Raw genomic sequence first — 16,328 nt, forward strand, 5'->3', positions numbered from 1 at the left:
GTCGAGAATCCGATCTTTTACATTCACCACAAACTTCGTTGCATGCATTCATGCTGTCCTACGCATGGCGACTCCCAAGCATATACCTCTACTATTTGTGACTATGTGTGCTACTGTAGACACTAGGAGATCTTGCGCTATTCCTTTAGCCTCCGCCAACCTTGCTTGAAAGGAGGCCTGTTAGCCCAGGGGCAAATCATGCACAAAATCACCAATTCCCCACCATAATTTTTGATTCGCTACCGCTAACATTGCATCTGTGTTGGCTTGCCTAAGGTGTAATCCTGAATGGAGGTAGACACCCAGGGCTTCTAATAGTTTGTCCTCTTTAGCAAGAGAATTCAAAGAGGAGGAAACAGCAGATGAACGAGAGGGTTTTGAGTAGAGCGAGGCCATCGCAACTATGGAGGAAAGTGGTGGCGGGTGGTTGCATAGCAACACTGGATCGCTTTCCAACTGTCTAAAGAATGCCTCCAATCTTTTGTTTGTGTATGGGAGTGCAGCTTTTCTCACACTTTTTTGGCTAACATGATGACATGTTCTTGAGGAGGAATCCTGGATCTATTAGATGCCATCAAAGACAACATTTCTGAGAGAACACCAGGTTCTTGTTGAGCTTGCTCTGGCTGAGGAACACCTAAAAACTCTGGCAAACCTTCAAGGCGATCATGGAAAGATTTGGCTGAGGCTGAAGTCTCCCCTTCATTATCCCCGTCATCATCTGTATTGTTGATGCTTGCCATGGCGCCACATCTTGTCCCCCATACAACACCCTATTTGCAACGTGTCATCAACCGGGTCTTGAACCTTCCCTGGTAAAGGTGTCGGTGGAGGCAGAGGTAGAGGAGGGGGAGGTAGAGGTTGCTGTAGAATGGGCTGCAATATTGGCACCTGAAGAGGAGCTGCCCCTGCAGATTGTTGAGAAGGCACTGGCACTGGAGGCTGTGGAGGAAGCACCTGAGGAATAACTTCTTTAATGAGCCCCTTAAGAATCGCTGAAATCTGGTGGAATTTCATTAAGGCAAAAAATATTTCAATCATCCACCTCATGATATAAAACCGCTAAGTCCACTCCCTCCACGCAGTACAATTCTATAGTTACCGCGCTCACCGATTGCTCCGTGGCCACAAACTGTTTCTTTGCCACATGCGAGGACACACCAGCTCCACCTTGTAACATAGATCCTGGCAATATCTGCACTACGCTACTCCAAGCCCACCCAGCAATTGCTGCGAGCACTGTTTGTCACCGGCAGCAAATTTCAAAACTTTATCATATTGTACTTGCCAGGAGTAGCTCGAACCGATTCTATATAGGCGGACGTGATATATCCTATCATGGTGTACACGACGTACAATGTTAACTCACTGCTCTCTGAACTTGAAATGCCACTATAACTCCATTAACGTTGCACACTGCATACCAGATTCTTCGGCCAGCGCTGTGTTGCCATTGCATTCTAGAGTAGACTGTTTACTGATTGTCTGTTCTCTCCCAGACGATCGTCTTTAATACTTACCTGAGAACTCTACTAGACTGCCAGTGCACGCTATCTCTGCTAACTAAAATTGCTCGCCAATGTTAAATCTATCCCCCTGCGCTTGCTAAAGACGGCCTTCAGGTGTCAAGATTACCACCTTTGTGCCATATCTTATCGGTGATTGAATCACTGCTGAGGCTACACTTGCTCATTAACAAAAGTCTTGGCTAATGCTGCAACTAGACCACTGTGAATGCCAAACGTGGCCTACAGACACTTAGAATACTGCAAGAAGTGCTGCCCCCACGACCTGACTAATTTAGCGCAAGGCTGACTTAAGCGACTCAGACGTCAGGCTACTTTAGCACACTCACACTAAGAAGCATGTCAACCAAACTAGCTAACATGTCAGCTTCCTTAGTTAAACACCACAATCTTGCAAGTTACGTAGTTACTCAAACTAGGAACAGATTAACACGATCCTTATCCATCTTTCTCCGCCTTCCTGACTCTAGTTCTATCCAGCCAACCTACTTCCTACCAGCTCACAACCACTATCTCAAGCCACCTCAATCCAGTAATAGTATGATTAACCAAATTGACAATTGCAGAACTGCAGCCATGGCAGATACCCTTAGCCACAGTCGCCTTTGTCTACTCACCCTCAGAAACAGTAAGCTAGCATCTAAAACCAAGCTCAAAAGAGACATTAGCACTACTACTGCTCCTTCCATCCTAAGAAGGAATACACTAGTAAAACTCAGAACCGCATGTACCAGAATAACCACAACAAAACACGGTATCGCTACATATTATCCCCACCAAAAAAATCGCCGTATATAGGGTCGTCTGGAACGGCCATAGGCGATATTTTTTGGGGGGGGATTATTTTTGGGGTTTTAAAAATAATACAGGGGTTGTGGGGTTGTCCCCCGCATGCTCCATTCATTAAGATCGCCTAAAAAATATGGCAATATTTTTGTATGGTGATATTTTTGTGGGGATATTAACACATGGAACCCAAAAGACCACATTACCAACACTAAAGATAAATCTGACCTGCCCCGCAGCAATATCGACCCCACTAAGTTAAACATATCCACCTCCCCAATCGCTCTTAGTCCTAGCTCAACATTTCCTGCCACCACACCCATCAGTATTAACACACCCAACCATAATATATACAGGGTGTCCTCATCAGCGCCAGATCTCTACCGGCCCATGCCCTAGACATCGCAAACATCATCATCACACATAATCTCGACTTCCTAGCCATCACAGAATCAGCAGGCCCACCCCTTGCACTAGCCATGCCAGACAACTACACAATCTGTAGGATGGACAGACCTTTGGCCAAAGGCGGAGGAGTAGCCATTTTAGCAAAAACACCCTTAACATGAGAGAAACACAAAATACTCCGATCACATCAGGAGAATTACTCTCAGTAAAAATGACCTTGTCTCCCACTGCCTCCTTGAACCTGCACCTAATCTACAGACCCCCAGGGCCTGTACTCATTTTCAAAAATGATGTAACACAAGTACTCTCTACCAACTCCAAACCTAAATCCCAAACTATTATTTTGGGTGACTTCAATTTAGGCTTTAATGGCCCACTAGACAAAAATACACTATCCCTTGCCAACACTATTTCAGCACTTGGCTTTTCACACCGTATCCAGAACCCTACACACGTGAAAGCCTGCATCCTCGACTGGCTCGCGGACCACAACTGCAAGTCCGCCATCACATCGAACTCTGCCTGTCCATGATCAGACCACCATCTTATAACATTCAATATCAATGCTAAGCTAGGCCATACTAACCTCCCACAACTGACTCTGGCCACCCCATCAAGAAACAAACAAAATATCACTGCCTATAACCTACTACCCCTTATCCACCCGATCGTAGCACCCCTAAACATTGGAAACAATGACCCTTCAAAATTGACTGAATAGTACAATGAAACCGTACACGCAGCCATAGACAAACTAGCTCCTCTCTCCATACATAAAGCAAAACAACTAGCACACCTAAATAGGCGGTTCACTCCTAAGAAATGCCAAGAGAAAAGCTGAAGTACTTTGGAAAAAACATCCTAATGAACCAAATAAATGAAAATTCTCCAGAGCTGCCTCTGAATACAAACAAGAGGTCCTCTGGACAAAAAGTACTGTGTACAACGAGAGAATCACTAAGGCTAATTCAAATACAAAGGAACTCTTCTCCATCCTCAGAGAATTAGAATCTCCGGTCCCCCCAGTTGAAAGCTGCAACAAGGACGCAGAATGTTGTTCGAACATCCAGAAGGCTCTCCTAGACAAAATCACACTACTTCAGTCAAACCTACCATACCTTCTAGCAAGTACCCCAACGCTTTAGCTAACAGTGAAGTGCCACAATTTGAATTTACAAAGGTCATTAACTCAGAAGTCCAAGATGCCAAGGTGACCCATGCCTGGCTACAGTCATCAAAGACTGCACCCCTCAACTTAACCCTTTGATCACAAATCTCATCAATGACTGATTCAAAAATAACTGCGTCCCGACCGACCTCACAAACACATGGTGCTACCTCTACTAAAATAAAACACTCTTGACCCAAACATACCCACCAACTACCGCCCAATCACAGCAGTGTCCTTACTACTGAAAACATTAGATAGGGTAGCATACCTTCAAATGCAGAACTACTTGGAAGCTAATAACCTCCTTGGGTTATGTCAGTCTGGGTTCTGCCCGAGACATGGGACTGACACACTGACACAGCCCTCTTGGATTTAAAAATGCAAATGGATGAATTAAAAGATAGAGGAAAATTAGCATTACCTCTCCCACTAGACCTCTCAGCTGCATTCGATCTTGTTGACCACAATATCCTTTGCAAACATCTGGCCTCAGAAGCACACTTCTCCCCGAATGCAACCCAATGGATAAAATCATTCCTAACGGACAGAACAATGAGAGTCTTCTCCCCTAAGGCCGAAGCACCACCTACAGCTGTCTCATGTGGAGTACCTCAAGGTTCATGTGTCCCTCCAACGTTCACCAAACCCTTGTTTGACTACATTGACGAGTTGGGTGTCACCTAGACTAATTATGCAGACGACACCCAAATCCAAACCCTCATCCCTGGAGACCATGACACGGACACTGCCACCCTTAATGCCATCTATCTAACCATCCAGGTATGGATGGCTCATCATGGTCTGTGCTTGATCGACGAAAAGACCAAGTTGCTCCTTATATCATCACAATTCCAGCTATCCAAACTAAATGACGTCTTCAAATCCTTTAACATCGATGGTAACACTATCAATGTTTCCAAACAGGTAAAAACCCTAGGTTTCTACCTTGGCTCGTCGCTCACACTATCGCAACAAGTAAATGCCACCGCCTCAGCAACAGCTTACACCTGCAAACTTATCACTGCATGCAGAGCATTCTTGTCACCCTACAGCTGCATTACCCTGGCCAGAGCCCTCAATCCTCACTAGACTGGACTATTGTAACGCCCTTTATAAACTTATCACTGCATGCAGAGCATTCTTGTCACCCTACAGCTGCATTACCCTGGCCAGAGCCCTCAATCCTCACTAGACTGGACTATTGTAACGCCCTTTATGCCGGAACTAAGATCTGCAACACCCGAAAACTCCAGGTAATGCAAAACAATGCCCTAAGAGCCGCACTTAACATCCCTAGAACCATACACATCTCAACCAGACAGAACGTCCATTGGCTACCGGTACAAGAACGGATCATGGTCAAAACACTGACCTTGACACATACATGTCTTCACCGGTCGACCCCTTCATACCTGTCTGATAAAATATCAAAACCCCATCGTGACAGGCCCACTCGAGCAGCCTACATGCACCTTCTCGCCACGCTACTGGATCTTCTGCAAACAATTGAAAGCCCACCTCTTTACACAAAGCCTGGGTAACTGACCTATTCATATTGGTGTTTGTTTATAAGGCACTGTCACAAGTCTCCAGGGGACGCCCCCATGTAACAATGTAAATAATGTATTACATGTCTATTAACGGTATTAACATGTGCTCATGATTTTGTACAGACGTAACCATGCAACCATTTGTAACATCACCTGTAAGAAAAGCCCAGAGATGCCTGAAGAATAGTCCCACGCAGTTTCCAGTGGGATAAAATAACCTTTATTACAGGTCGTGAAGTCCAGATCCCCAGCTCAACCTTACACCTGGCTGGCTAGTGCAAACAGTACTAGAAGCAACATTAAGAGTAAACATTCTCTGGCCACAGGCAGGCTATGACACCCTGCTCAGAACTATATTACACCGTGACATTCCACATAGAACTATACTACATCATACACAATGAACCCCGTGCTCTCTACGAATAGCAGGCATGGCCATAACTATTTACATACAGTGAGAAAACTTCATAATATAGCCGTTGGGTTATGCTCGTTATATAAATGACAAAATAAAATAAATTAATAAATAGAAATCCTGTCCTCAGAGGCCGTCTGACTAGACTGTGGACTGGTTGGCTGTGTGTGCCCTTCGGTCTTCCATGCTGCATCCCGAAAAGATCACTTTGTACCCTGGCTGGCTCACTTTGGCAAGCCAACTGATTAGGGTATCTCTGAGGCTGTCCTGTGTAGGTATATCTCTGAGGAGACCAGCCTTCTCTGGACACTGAAGCACTCCCAAACCCGTGTGGGTATGACAGCTCTCTCCCTGCCTGTGTTCTCCATTCCAAGGGTGATACCGTGGTGCGCGACAGGCCTTCTGCAAAGCAGCCATTTTGCGTACTTCTGTAGCTGAGCTGTAATAGGCGCAGAGGCCATCTTGTTTGCTTGTACTGGCACGTCAGGAATGCACGGAAACTGGAGTCCGATGCAGTGCCCTTAGTGGTAGGCCTTTGCATGACTTGACTATAGCGGACCTCGGGGGAGAATCAGGTAGGCTTTTTGCCTGCAGTCAAGCGACTGGTAGTCCTGCTCCCAACACATACAGGCACCCACTCAGGCTTGCGCCCGAACACAGAGCCCGTGGGCCCCTCACACATGAGTGTGGAAGAAGAGCTTGTTTGCCCCTTGGTTAGGAGTTGCCAGGCCCGGAAGGATTACTGGATCCCTCAGCGTGAGCACTTGTAACTCTAGGACCATTGGGCCTGACACCGGTAAAAGGATCAGTGTGACCCCTCCCAGCCGACGTACTGCCAGGAAAGGAGTCCCCCTGCTGGTTGCCTTTGAGATAAAGACTTACATTTTCCTGCGGTCTGGAAGATCTGTTCACGAAGGCCTTGATGGGATCGGGCGGTGATCTGGCAAATATCTTCCTCCAACTGGTTAACCTTCTTTTTTGAGTGCTAAGAGTGCGGGCAACGCAGGTTGCGCACGTGTCCCACCGGTGATCAACGCCCAAGCACTCTAGGCAGAGCACATGGGGGTCTGATGCCGGGAAGGAGCAGTCGCACAAGGGGCACCTGTTAAAGCCTTCCGTGACCACCATGCGGCGGGGGAGGTGAGGAACCGGAGGCCAGTGATGAATTGAAAAGAGAAAGCTCGGGGAAGCTGTGCGAAGCGAAAAAATTGCTTGCACTGCAGCTGCGAGGTCCGCTCTCGTCCATGCAGAAAAAGGGAATTAGGAGAGGTGCCGGAGGGCGGGGCTGGGAGGAATGTCTGCACCCACTGCTATGCTTCTGTGCGCTATAGCAAATCTGAAAGAGGAAGCTCATATTCTTCACTGCCAAAGGTTCCGGCACCGTCCCCGTACGGGGACACCCATACAGGATGGAGGAAAGGGGTGCGACTTATGAGTATATGAATGTTTTTTTGATACTCTATTGATATGTTGTTCCTCGTTGGAAAGGGCAGCAAATCAAGGGCTTGAATTTGCTCTTTGCACTTCCTAAGCATGTAAGGATATCTACCTGAGGTCTCTGGAAATCTTAGCTTTGTGCCAAAGTACTCCTAACTTTGGGGCTGTCTCCCTCTTGATGTTCCTGCTCTGAATACCTATTTCAGAGGTTCACAAATTAGGTTTCTTAAGAAAATTGTGTGTAACCTTATTCTGGGCTCCAGGCAATTCTTATAACCACTTAACTAATACCTTCTTAGAACTATGCCATTTTTCAAGTACTAGTGGTGACATTAGCAATGAATGCTGACATCACTTCATTGGGTAACAAGTCTCCTTTCAACAGGAGGCCAAGAGCTTCATCGATACACTCTCCAGGCAAAAGTGGGTTGGCTCCACTTATTCCATCTAAACATTGCCTATTGAAATGTCACAATGCAGATGTATGTTTTGTCGCCTGAGTTGCTGTGGAATTGGTAGACAAATTTCCCAGGCATTATGGGTATGAGCTTGCAGGCTCAATTTTCAGGCACGCTGTGACTAGTTTGATCCTTATGAGGAGATCCAGTAGGAGCCAAAGTGTTTAGGTTGGCAGAGTGTGGACACAATTGCTGAGTCAGCTGAAGCATGGATCCTTATAGACATAGGATGAGAGTTGTCTCCAATTGTTTTACAGCGAGAAGGACAAGTTTAGACAAAGGGCCTCATCACGAGATGGGCTGTATTCCCGGCTGTAATACCACCGACTGTCATAGCCCTAGCACCGACCGGTCTGGTGGTATTACCACCGGATCACGGGTTGGGCCTTAACGGTAAATCCCCATTCCTGATTGGGTCCATTGGATCCAATGGGGAATTTTCGGTGCTAATACTGTGTGCTAATACAGCCGGCTGTAATACCGCCGAAAACAGGGATTTTCACCTCCAGAAAAAAGAAGGAGGGAAAACAGCCGATTTAGCACCCAACTCGTGATAGGGCCAACCCTTAAATGCGGTGGTAATACCATTACCACCGCATTTAAGGGCTACTGCCCAACTCATGATGAGGCCCAAAGTCTGGTAAAAGAATATTCTTCTTTAGGCTCCATGAGAGCATTGATTACAGGGATAGTTCCCGAATTGGATGTAGGTGGGCCTAAGATCTGAACTACAAATTATATAGAAGCTGTAGCCATCTGCAGAGTCCTTAGATTGAGACTCAAGTAAGGCTAACAGATCAAGCTAATTGGAAAAACATTTGTCCCTAAATGTAGGTACCAGCAAGATCTCCAGAGTGCATGGTCATTTCCCCAGCCTCTCCATAATGTTCCTGAGGTCAGGCATGGCACCAACAGTTCTCCTATTCTCCTCAACTCCGTGCTTGGGCATCAAGCGCAAAGGATTGTGGGCCATTCCTTCAGTTGCAAATCTTGACATTGACCTCAATGTTTAAGAAATCCTGGCTGGCACCAACCTTTGGCACTGAACGGCCTGGGCCACTGTGGTCTAGGTAGCACCTCTTTTCGAACGGGCACTTAGTTGGCTCAAAATCACCAAGCGTTCAAACAAAAATTATCATCAGGCAGTAAAAGAATTTGCTACGGTGTGGGGCAGACAAGAAAAAGTATCCCTAGAGTTAGGTCAAAGGCAGAACAGGAGACTGAGTAGAATCTACAGTGATTTATCAGACTATGAACTGAGGAAGGGAAGATGGGTCTGAAGGTTTTTATACAACTGAGGGGAAAAGTACAGCCTGCTTTATATTGTTTGAAAACTGGATTGGAAGAAACCTCATGCCAAATGTCCTCCCAGATGGGGAAAAAGTGGTTCCTGCTGGGCTGGGGCCAATGTGTCCTCTTGACTAAATCATCCTTTCCCAGCAATGGTAACTTACATATTTTGAGACTCAGCAGCCACGTCCTTGGATTATTTGCCCTATTTATTTGGTGCTAATTGGACTAATAAAACATGCAAGCATTATGTGTGTGTCCAGTCCATCTTTTTTAAATCTTTTGTTGATATTGTCTGCATAGATTCTATGAGCTTTTTAGTCTTGTTATTATATAATGTGTTGTAATCTAAGGCCAAAATGCTTAATAAACTTTAAAAGACAGGTGCGTGTCTTAAATGTGACGTGAGAGAACAAAATAATACAATACTAAAAGAAAATGCATTTATTGTGGCAGCTGAATATTGTCATCTGGAAATTGGGTAAAACCAAGAAAATACACCAAGCGGTAAGAAAAATAAAAAAATATGGACATGGAAAAACTCCAAAGCAAGAAACAAACATTTCCCAAAACCATGGTAAATACCCCAGAAACCTAACACTCGAGTATCCGGGGATCCTTCCACCCAAACACCCTTTGTCAGCAGAAACATGGAACCTAAACTGGATCCCTCATTTCCATTGATTTAGAGCCCAAGATATGACATCTAATTACATTGACAGCCTTGAACAGGTGGGTATAAAAGTAAAGTTCCAAGTTCAGGGGAGATTATTCAACAACCCAATCAAAAATATGACAGGTTGAATAACTTGTGTCTGGTAGGCTAAATCCTTATTGGAAGTATGATTGAGGAAAGGGTGTTCTGATATGAGAGATGGCGAAAAGCTAGCATCACAACGTGGCTTGCTTCTATGGGCAAATTAATCTATCCCAAGAGTTTCAGTGGCATGAAAGCGTATTATTAGAGCTAGGAGGATGATTGCATAGTTCCTGTCTGCACTGTGTTTCCTATTAATCCCGCACATATACATAACCACACAGCAGCACACATATTCACAGCATAAACCTAGTACATGCAGGCATGAACAGCACTGGGCAGCCTATTAAAGTTCCTGTGCCGCCCATCTTATTTTGGCTTCAGATTGGATCATGGAGCAAGTGTGCTTCATTCCGGCACCAGTGGGCAGCTGAAGATCCTTTCCATGAGCACTTGTAGGACTTCACACTTATTTTGTGTTTGCAGAATGTCACAAAACACGCAGAACGTCAGTTGACAGGATATTGGACAGCCTTCAGGTCTTCAATTCTTTGACCGTGTGCCTGGCTATGCTGTATGGAAACAGAATGGGAAAGTGTGTCAGATAGCGATTAAATCAATTATAACAGCGTCTTCAATTAGATTCTCAAATAAATCTTTCTTTGTCGTTGCTTGCACTGTGGACGAGATAGGACCTTGCAATCAAGTAATGTGACCTGGTTCACGATCAAATGGTTGAGATGATGTAATCCTGATGATTAACTCTGGTTACTAGGATCAGGGATGTGTCAGACCATTCTAAGCTTCTTCCACAATGTTCTTGCTGAAGAACACAATGTACGACAAATTCTAAAACGGTCTTGTGTCATGCATGGACTTCAGGGCCAACAAAGTTTCTGGGAGTTTATGAGTCAGTGCAGCGTTTAGGGGTGTCAGAATCAGTTTCATGCTGTAAGGCATTGGTGTCAATAAGTGTGCCCCTTGTTTGTGTGGGTTTCAGCAGATAGCCCTTGGCCGGCCCGTCCCGCACTTTTGGAAAAGAGTTATGGGTGGTGGTTATCTTGACCCAGTTAGATTGGGTTCCATAGGGCAGTGAAAGCGGATTCTGTTCAATAGGTTCCAAGCTGCGGCCCAGTTATCTGTTCTAGGATGGCCGAGCTGGGGACTGGTTCCTCATGTTTATGACCAGATCTGGAACTGTGCACGCAGGGTGACAACCCGCAAATGTGGCCAAAAGCTGCTGTCTCTTCTAGTCTCACCCATTGGTCATTATTAGCAGAAATGTTAGAGTGCAGGAGAGTGGCTGAAAAAAGAGGCTTTGGGGCAGTCAAGGGGTTCTCAGAGCATGTGGCAAAGAGCCTATAGAAAGAAGTATGACGGGATGTGCACCGCTCCCAGAGCAATCATGGATCATTTAGCACTCAAATTTGGGTAGGTCATAATTAAGCTATACATTACTTGTAGCGGTGTCATCCACAAGAGGTGATGGGGAAGGGGGGGATCCTCAGAGTGTATGCATTTTCAACCTCCAGCTGCATTTCTGCATATGCCACATGCACAGCAGAAAGGGCAAAAAAACAGTTGGTCTCCAAGTACGGCCATCGAGCCATAGCTACGAGCTTCTTCACAAGGCCTTCTGAGATATGCATTAGATAGTAGCCCCCCCCCCCATCCAGGTGCATTTGGTAAGCAAAATAGCTCTTAAAAACCACCAGCAGGACACATTCAGCCTTTAATCCCTCTGTAGACAGTAAAATGAGTGCATTTTTGTATTGAGGATAATACTATAGGCAGTGCCAAACCGCCCTTGCAATAACTATACAAATGACAGATTAATATTAGTGCCAAGGGATCCACAGTGATACCCAAAAGAGGGAATGAAGATAAATGCTCAAAATAGAGACACATGATACCTGTGACACTGACCATGGACAGTTGAAGCATGAACATACCAATATAAAGGGAGATACTAAAATGGCCTGGCACCTGTCATCCTTTCTAATACATTAGATTAGCACTGAAAGAGACTAGTATTGTACCTTAGGTGTTAAGGAGCTATACGCAGCCATACCAACAGTGAGCATACCTAGGGCAAAATTGGAATGCATGGAAACTGTGGAGCAACCCCACAGAACTTCCCCTAATCACAGAGAAAGGTTCACTGTTGGTGTAAGAGACAGTCTTTGGGGAAAGGATCACTGGATAAATAAGAAAAAGCGATTAAAGAAAAGTAATCGACTAAATGGTTTTGACTATGGGTTTGAGTTAGGGAAGTCCAACGCTAAAACCAAGCAGTTTTCCAGCTGACCAGTCCACCCATGCTCTATGCCCTACTGTGAACTTGTGAACCAAAAACATGTTCAGAGACAGATGGCCAATACGTGTTACGCCGATCTCTTCTTTGACTTAATTTGCATAATTCTGTTGAGTCAGTAAATCACTGACTCAGCGTACATGAATGACAAATCACATGTTTAAATTTGGGACTAACTCGTAATGAGGGTAACTGTCTTCCAGAAGAGCAGCTTCATTTCAGACACGACCAGAGGCTACAACGGCTTGTGTGCCATTGACAATAAGACAATGGGGGTCATTACGAGGTTGCCGGTCCAGAAACAACGGTACGGGTATGCTTGCCGGTACCGTTGTTTCTAAGCCGGCAAACTACGAGTTCTGCGAGCGGGTGCCTTTTCACCCACCAGGTCTGACCTGGCGGGCGGAACGGCACCCGCTTGCAGACCTTGACGGATGCACCGGCACCATTCATGAATGGTGCCGGTGCATCCGACCTCCCCATTCCCGTTGAGTCCAATGGACTCGAAAGGGAATGGAGAGCAATATTTTCCGGTGCCCGGCTGAAGTGGCCCCTGAGGGACCCTTGCGTATGGAAACAAGGCACAGTCACCACACACAAACTGATACGCCAGACACGAGGTTGTATTCCCAAAAGCTAGGGTTTATTGCAAAGCAAATAGTCTCAGTTGGCCAACCCGGGGGACGCAAGAGAGTGAGTATCGTACAACAGTTACATATATGCAAAACAGGCATCTTACAATCAGTGGTGACACATTCAATACCACCCATAATGTATTTCCTTTGAATTGGGTACGATGATTGAAAATTGTGACGAGTATGACACCTTCAGATATTTATTTAGCAACAGTTTGCAATTTCATGAGCCTGCAGACACAATTCTTTGTTATAAGAACACACTGCTTCTGTTCTCTGTAAACAAGCTGCGTGCAGGGGAGAGACACATTCCAGGCCTCGCTATCTCCTAGTTTCTGTCCGTGTACTGGGGGTCAACTTGCTCTCCAGGGCTCTACAGGGCTCTGGAAAGGGGGGCCGCAAAGAAGAGCATAATTTAAGCCATTTAATGTTCGCTTCTAACATTTCTACTGTATTAACGAGACTAACTGGCCCCTGTGTACTGATTAAAATGCCTCGCTGCTTACTTCCAAGGACTTGTGAGGGAGGAGACTGGGCATTTCTGTCTGGGTTGCTGCGTTATGTTTCAACAAGTCTCTCGCGGCCTTGCGTTATGCATGAACAATAATGTACTAGTGGAGCAGAATAAGTTTTCAGCAAAGCAGTTTTAACAGATGGCAAAAGGCAAATGTTAGAAAACAAAATGGCGATTTCAGTCACTTCAAAATGGCCGCACTTTAGTCAAGCTTATGGCTATATATTTCTAATACTAAACACATGAGGCGGTTGGTCTTCGGCCAACAAAGTACATTGCCTCATGATTGAGGGATGTCTACTTTTTCTGGACTGACAAACACGCCTTTTGGCCGTATGCCAAACGCCTCATCCGTACATTGCATCCTCTTCCGACCAAGTATCTGATTCTGATTCTGAATCTTGCACACTACTGGTCTCTTCTTCATTGTCATCAATATTGATTGACATGAATTCTTTTACTGTCTTTAATTCATGATTACCGTGAGTACTTGATTTAGGAGTGCTCTTTTTTTCTACCATCTGTACACACTCCTCGCTTATTTCAGTACATATTATGGGTAAGCAGTGTATGCAACAACAACATGTCATGAATATTCCTAGCACTGCTACAAGGATCGCAAATAATTTCTATCTCCATGAGCATAATACCTCCCAGAACCAGGCGCTTATGTTCAATTCCCAACTCCCTTCGGGGGTGGGGGGGTGAAGGTCAGAGCTTAAAACGTGCAACTTTCTTATCGCTTCGAAAATCGTAGGGGAGGAGTCGCTTACAAATACACAACATGCTGATCCCACGATTTTGCAAACTCCCCCACGATCAACCAGGATTACATCAAGAGCCAATCTATTTTGGAGTGTCATCAATCTAATTCCTTTTTCCTCTAATGTCATATTGTATAATATATCTGTTGTTCCATTTATTGTTTTCTCTAATATTCTGGACAGTTTTATATTATAGGAGTTTATTGCTTGGCCCCAAAATGGTATGAATGATTTTGCTATGTCCGCTGCGATTAAACCTCCTTCCTCATTTCGCTGTGGTCTTGACCTGGCCAATTTTGCTATATGAGCTGTTCTTGAAAAGGAATACCCCTGGGTACAAAAATCCCAAGATACAAGTACCTCCCCAGTTTCTAGGTAACCAGGGATACGCTTTTTCTCCACATATAAAATAAACAGGATCACCTACATAAACTGGCTCTACCTCCTTATCAAGGAATGCTATATTCATACATCTAGTGAATGTCCCCACCGAATAGGAACCCTTTTTTCTCAGGCAAAAGGGGACAGAGCGGGACTGTAATTTACAGTATAGGAGGGGGGCACTGTATCTATATTTCCTTCTAGGTTCTTATGAAATGTAATTACAGATGATTTATAGGGCACAAATAGTCTGTCTTGTGGCATCACTACTGGTGTGATCAGTCGTGTTTTTTGGAATATAGAACAACCTACAGGTTTCATAATAATTTCTTCTAATTCATTCATATTTGTTCTATCTAATTGACCAGTTTCACTTTCGTTCCATTTCCCATAATATAAAGCACTCAAGGATGCGTAACATGCAGAACTCAATGGCAACGGCTGCACATACCAACCAATTCCTTTCCCACCATGCTGCGGCAAGTGGAAACATACCCAGCAATTATTCTTTCTCAATATTGAGTGAGTCATATTCATTATTAGCAGTAATGTGTTATTCCCATAACCTTCCCTGTGTCTTTCTTCCATTGGGGACAGAGTGTAAGTAATTACATGAACCAGGCTTTCAGTAGGGGAGATGTTTCCAACAGGCAAGGGTATGTCTAAGGGGTGTATTTCTTCCAAGTACCATAATACCAGTACGGTCATTATTGGGGCTAATATGCTCATTACGCACATCACTATCGTTAAGGTCTGCATACAATTTTTTCAGCAATTCTTTTTGTGTAACCTTCCAGTCTCTATATTTAACTCATTATCAGCAGTGGTGCAGGAGGGGGCAAAAGCTGGTTCCGGCATTTTTCTCTCACTTTTCATCTTCTCCACCAATGTTCATCGCGAAGGTCTCTTCTCGCTGCACTCATTCGAATGTCAATAAGTTCAGTAAATGTCAACAGTCTGTTCTGCCAGTTCTTAGCAGCCTGGATTGCTATACGTTGGCCAAGATCTCTGTGCATTTGCACATTGCTCAAAGAACTCCAGAGTAGTTATCAATTGCCTTCGTACCATGTGAGCCCCTCTTGTCCGTAAGGGGTGATCTGCACATGGATTTTTTAGGACCGAGGAGCCTCGCTCTTGGGTTGTCCGATTTGCACAACCCTCACACCGCTCTCCTCTAGGCCTCCGGTTGCTACTTCATCTGCAATAGGAAACAGAGGCAACACAGATAAAAAGAAATGAAGATTTGATCACTCCTTCTTCCGGTTCCGCAAATTATACCGCCTTGCTCCTGGTATCGTGTGATCAATGAATAGTGCGGGTGCACTTTCAGACTCGAGCTCGGAGTCAGCCTGTGGCCAATGACAGATGATGATGGGCGCCAAAGTGATGATGCAGATTTCGTTTCAGGCTGCGGTGCAATGAAAGATGGTGGGCGCCAAAGTGGTACACGTTTTGTGTCAGCCAGCAATGATGCAGGTTCTGCTGGACAACGTTGGGGCACTCTTTGCCCTTCCTCTTTTACAGCAATCTTTTCAGGCTTCATTCCAGGCTTTATTTCAGGATCAGACAGATTTTGTGGCAAAGAACTGGCAACAGTGTCTTTCATTTCTGGGACCGCTGTCTCTTTCTGGTCGTCTCGATCAGGCAGTTTCTCGGACGGTGATGGGACCTTTTTAGCGTGGGTTGCGTGTATCCACGCTTTCCTTCCGTCCACACGGATGGCGGTCTGCGTTGTTAAAAGTATCTGGTAGAGTCCACGCCATCTGGGTGCAAGTGATGTTTTTCTCTCAGAATTCTTGATCAGAACCCATTCTCCGGGTTCCAGTGCATGCCCCGGACCAGTGTATCTGATTGGTAATGCCTCCTGTACCTGCTGATGAATCAAACGCAGTTTTTGAATTAACAGATTACAATAAATGCTG

At 45.1% G+C, this 16,328-nt stretch overlaps 1 protein-coding gene across 1 annotated transcript in view; it reads right to left on the reverse strand.

Annotated features, from left to right (window-relative positions):
* Positions 1-9,470: 9,470 nt before the first annotated feature.
* LOC138525735 (V-set and immunoglobulin domain-containing protein 10-like) overlaps positions 9,471-16,328 on the reverse strand; it is a 437,483-nt gene continuing 430,625 nt past the window's right edge. Inside the window, exon 4 of the mRNA XM_069635883.1 lies at positions 9,471-10,370. Coding sequence (XP_069491984.1) covers positions 10,366-10,370 — 5 coding nt within the window. The 3' untranslated portion in view covers positions 9,471-10,365. The remainder of the gene's footprint in view (positions 10,371-16,328) is intronic.

This window comes from Ambystoma mexicanum, chromosome 7p (genome assembly GCF_040938575.1).
Source record: "Ambystoma mexicanum isolate Mex_15411 chromosome 7p, UKY_AmexF1_1, whole genome shotgun sequence".
Classification (NCBI taxonomy): Eukaryota; Metazoa; Chordata; class Amphibia; order Caudata; family Ambystomatidae; genus Ambystoma; species Ambystoma mexicanum.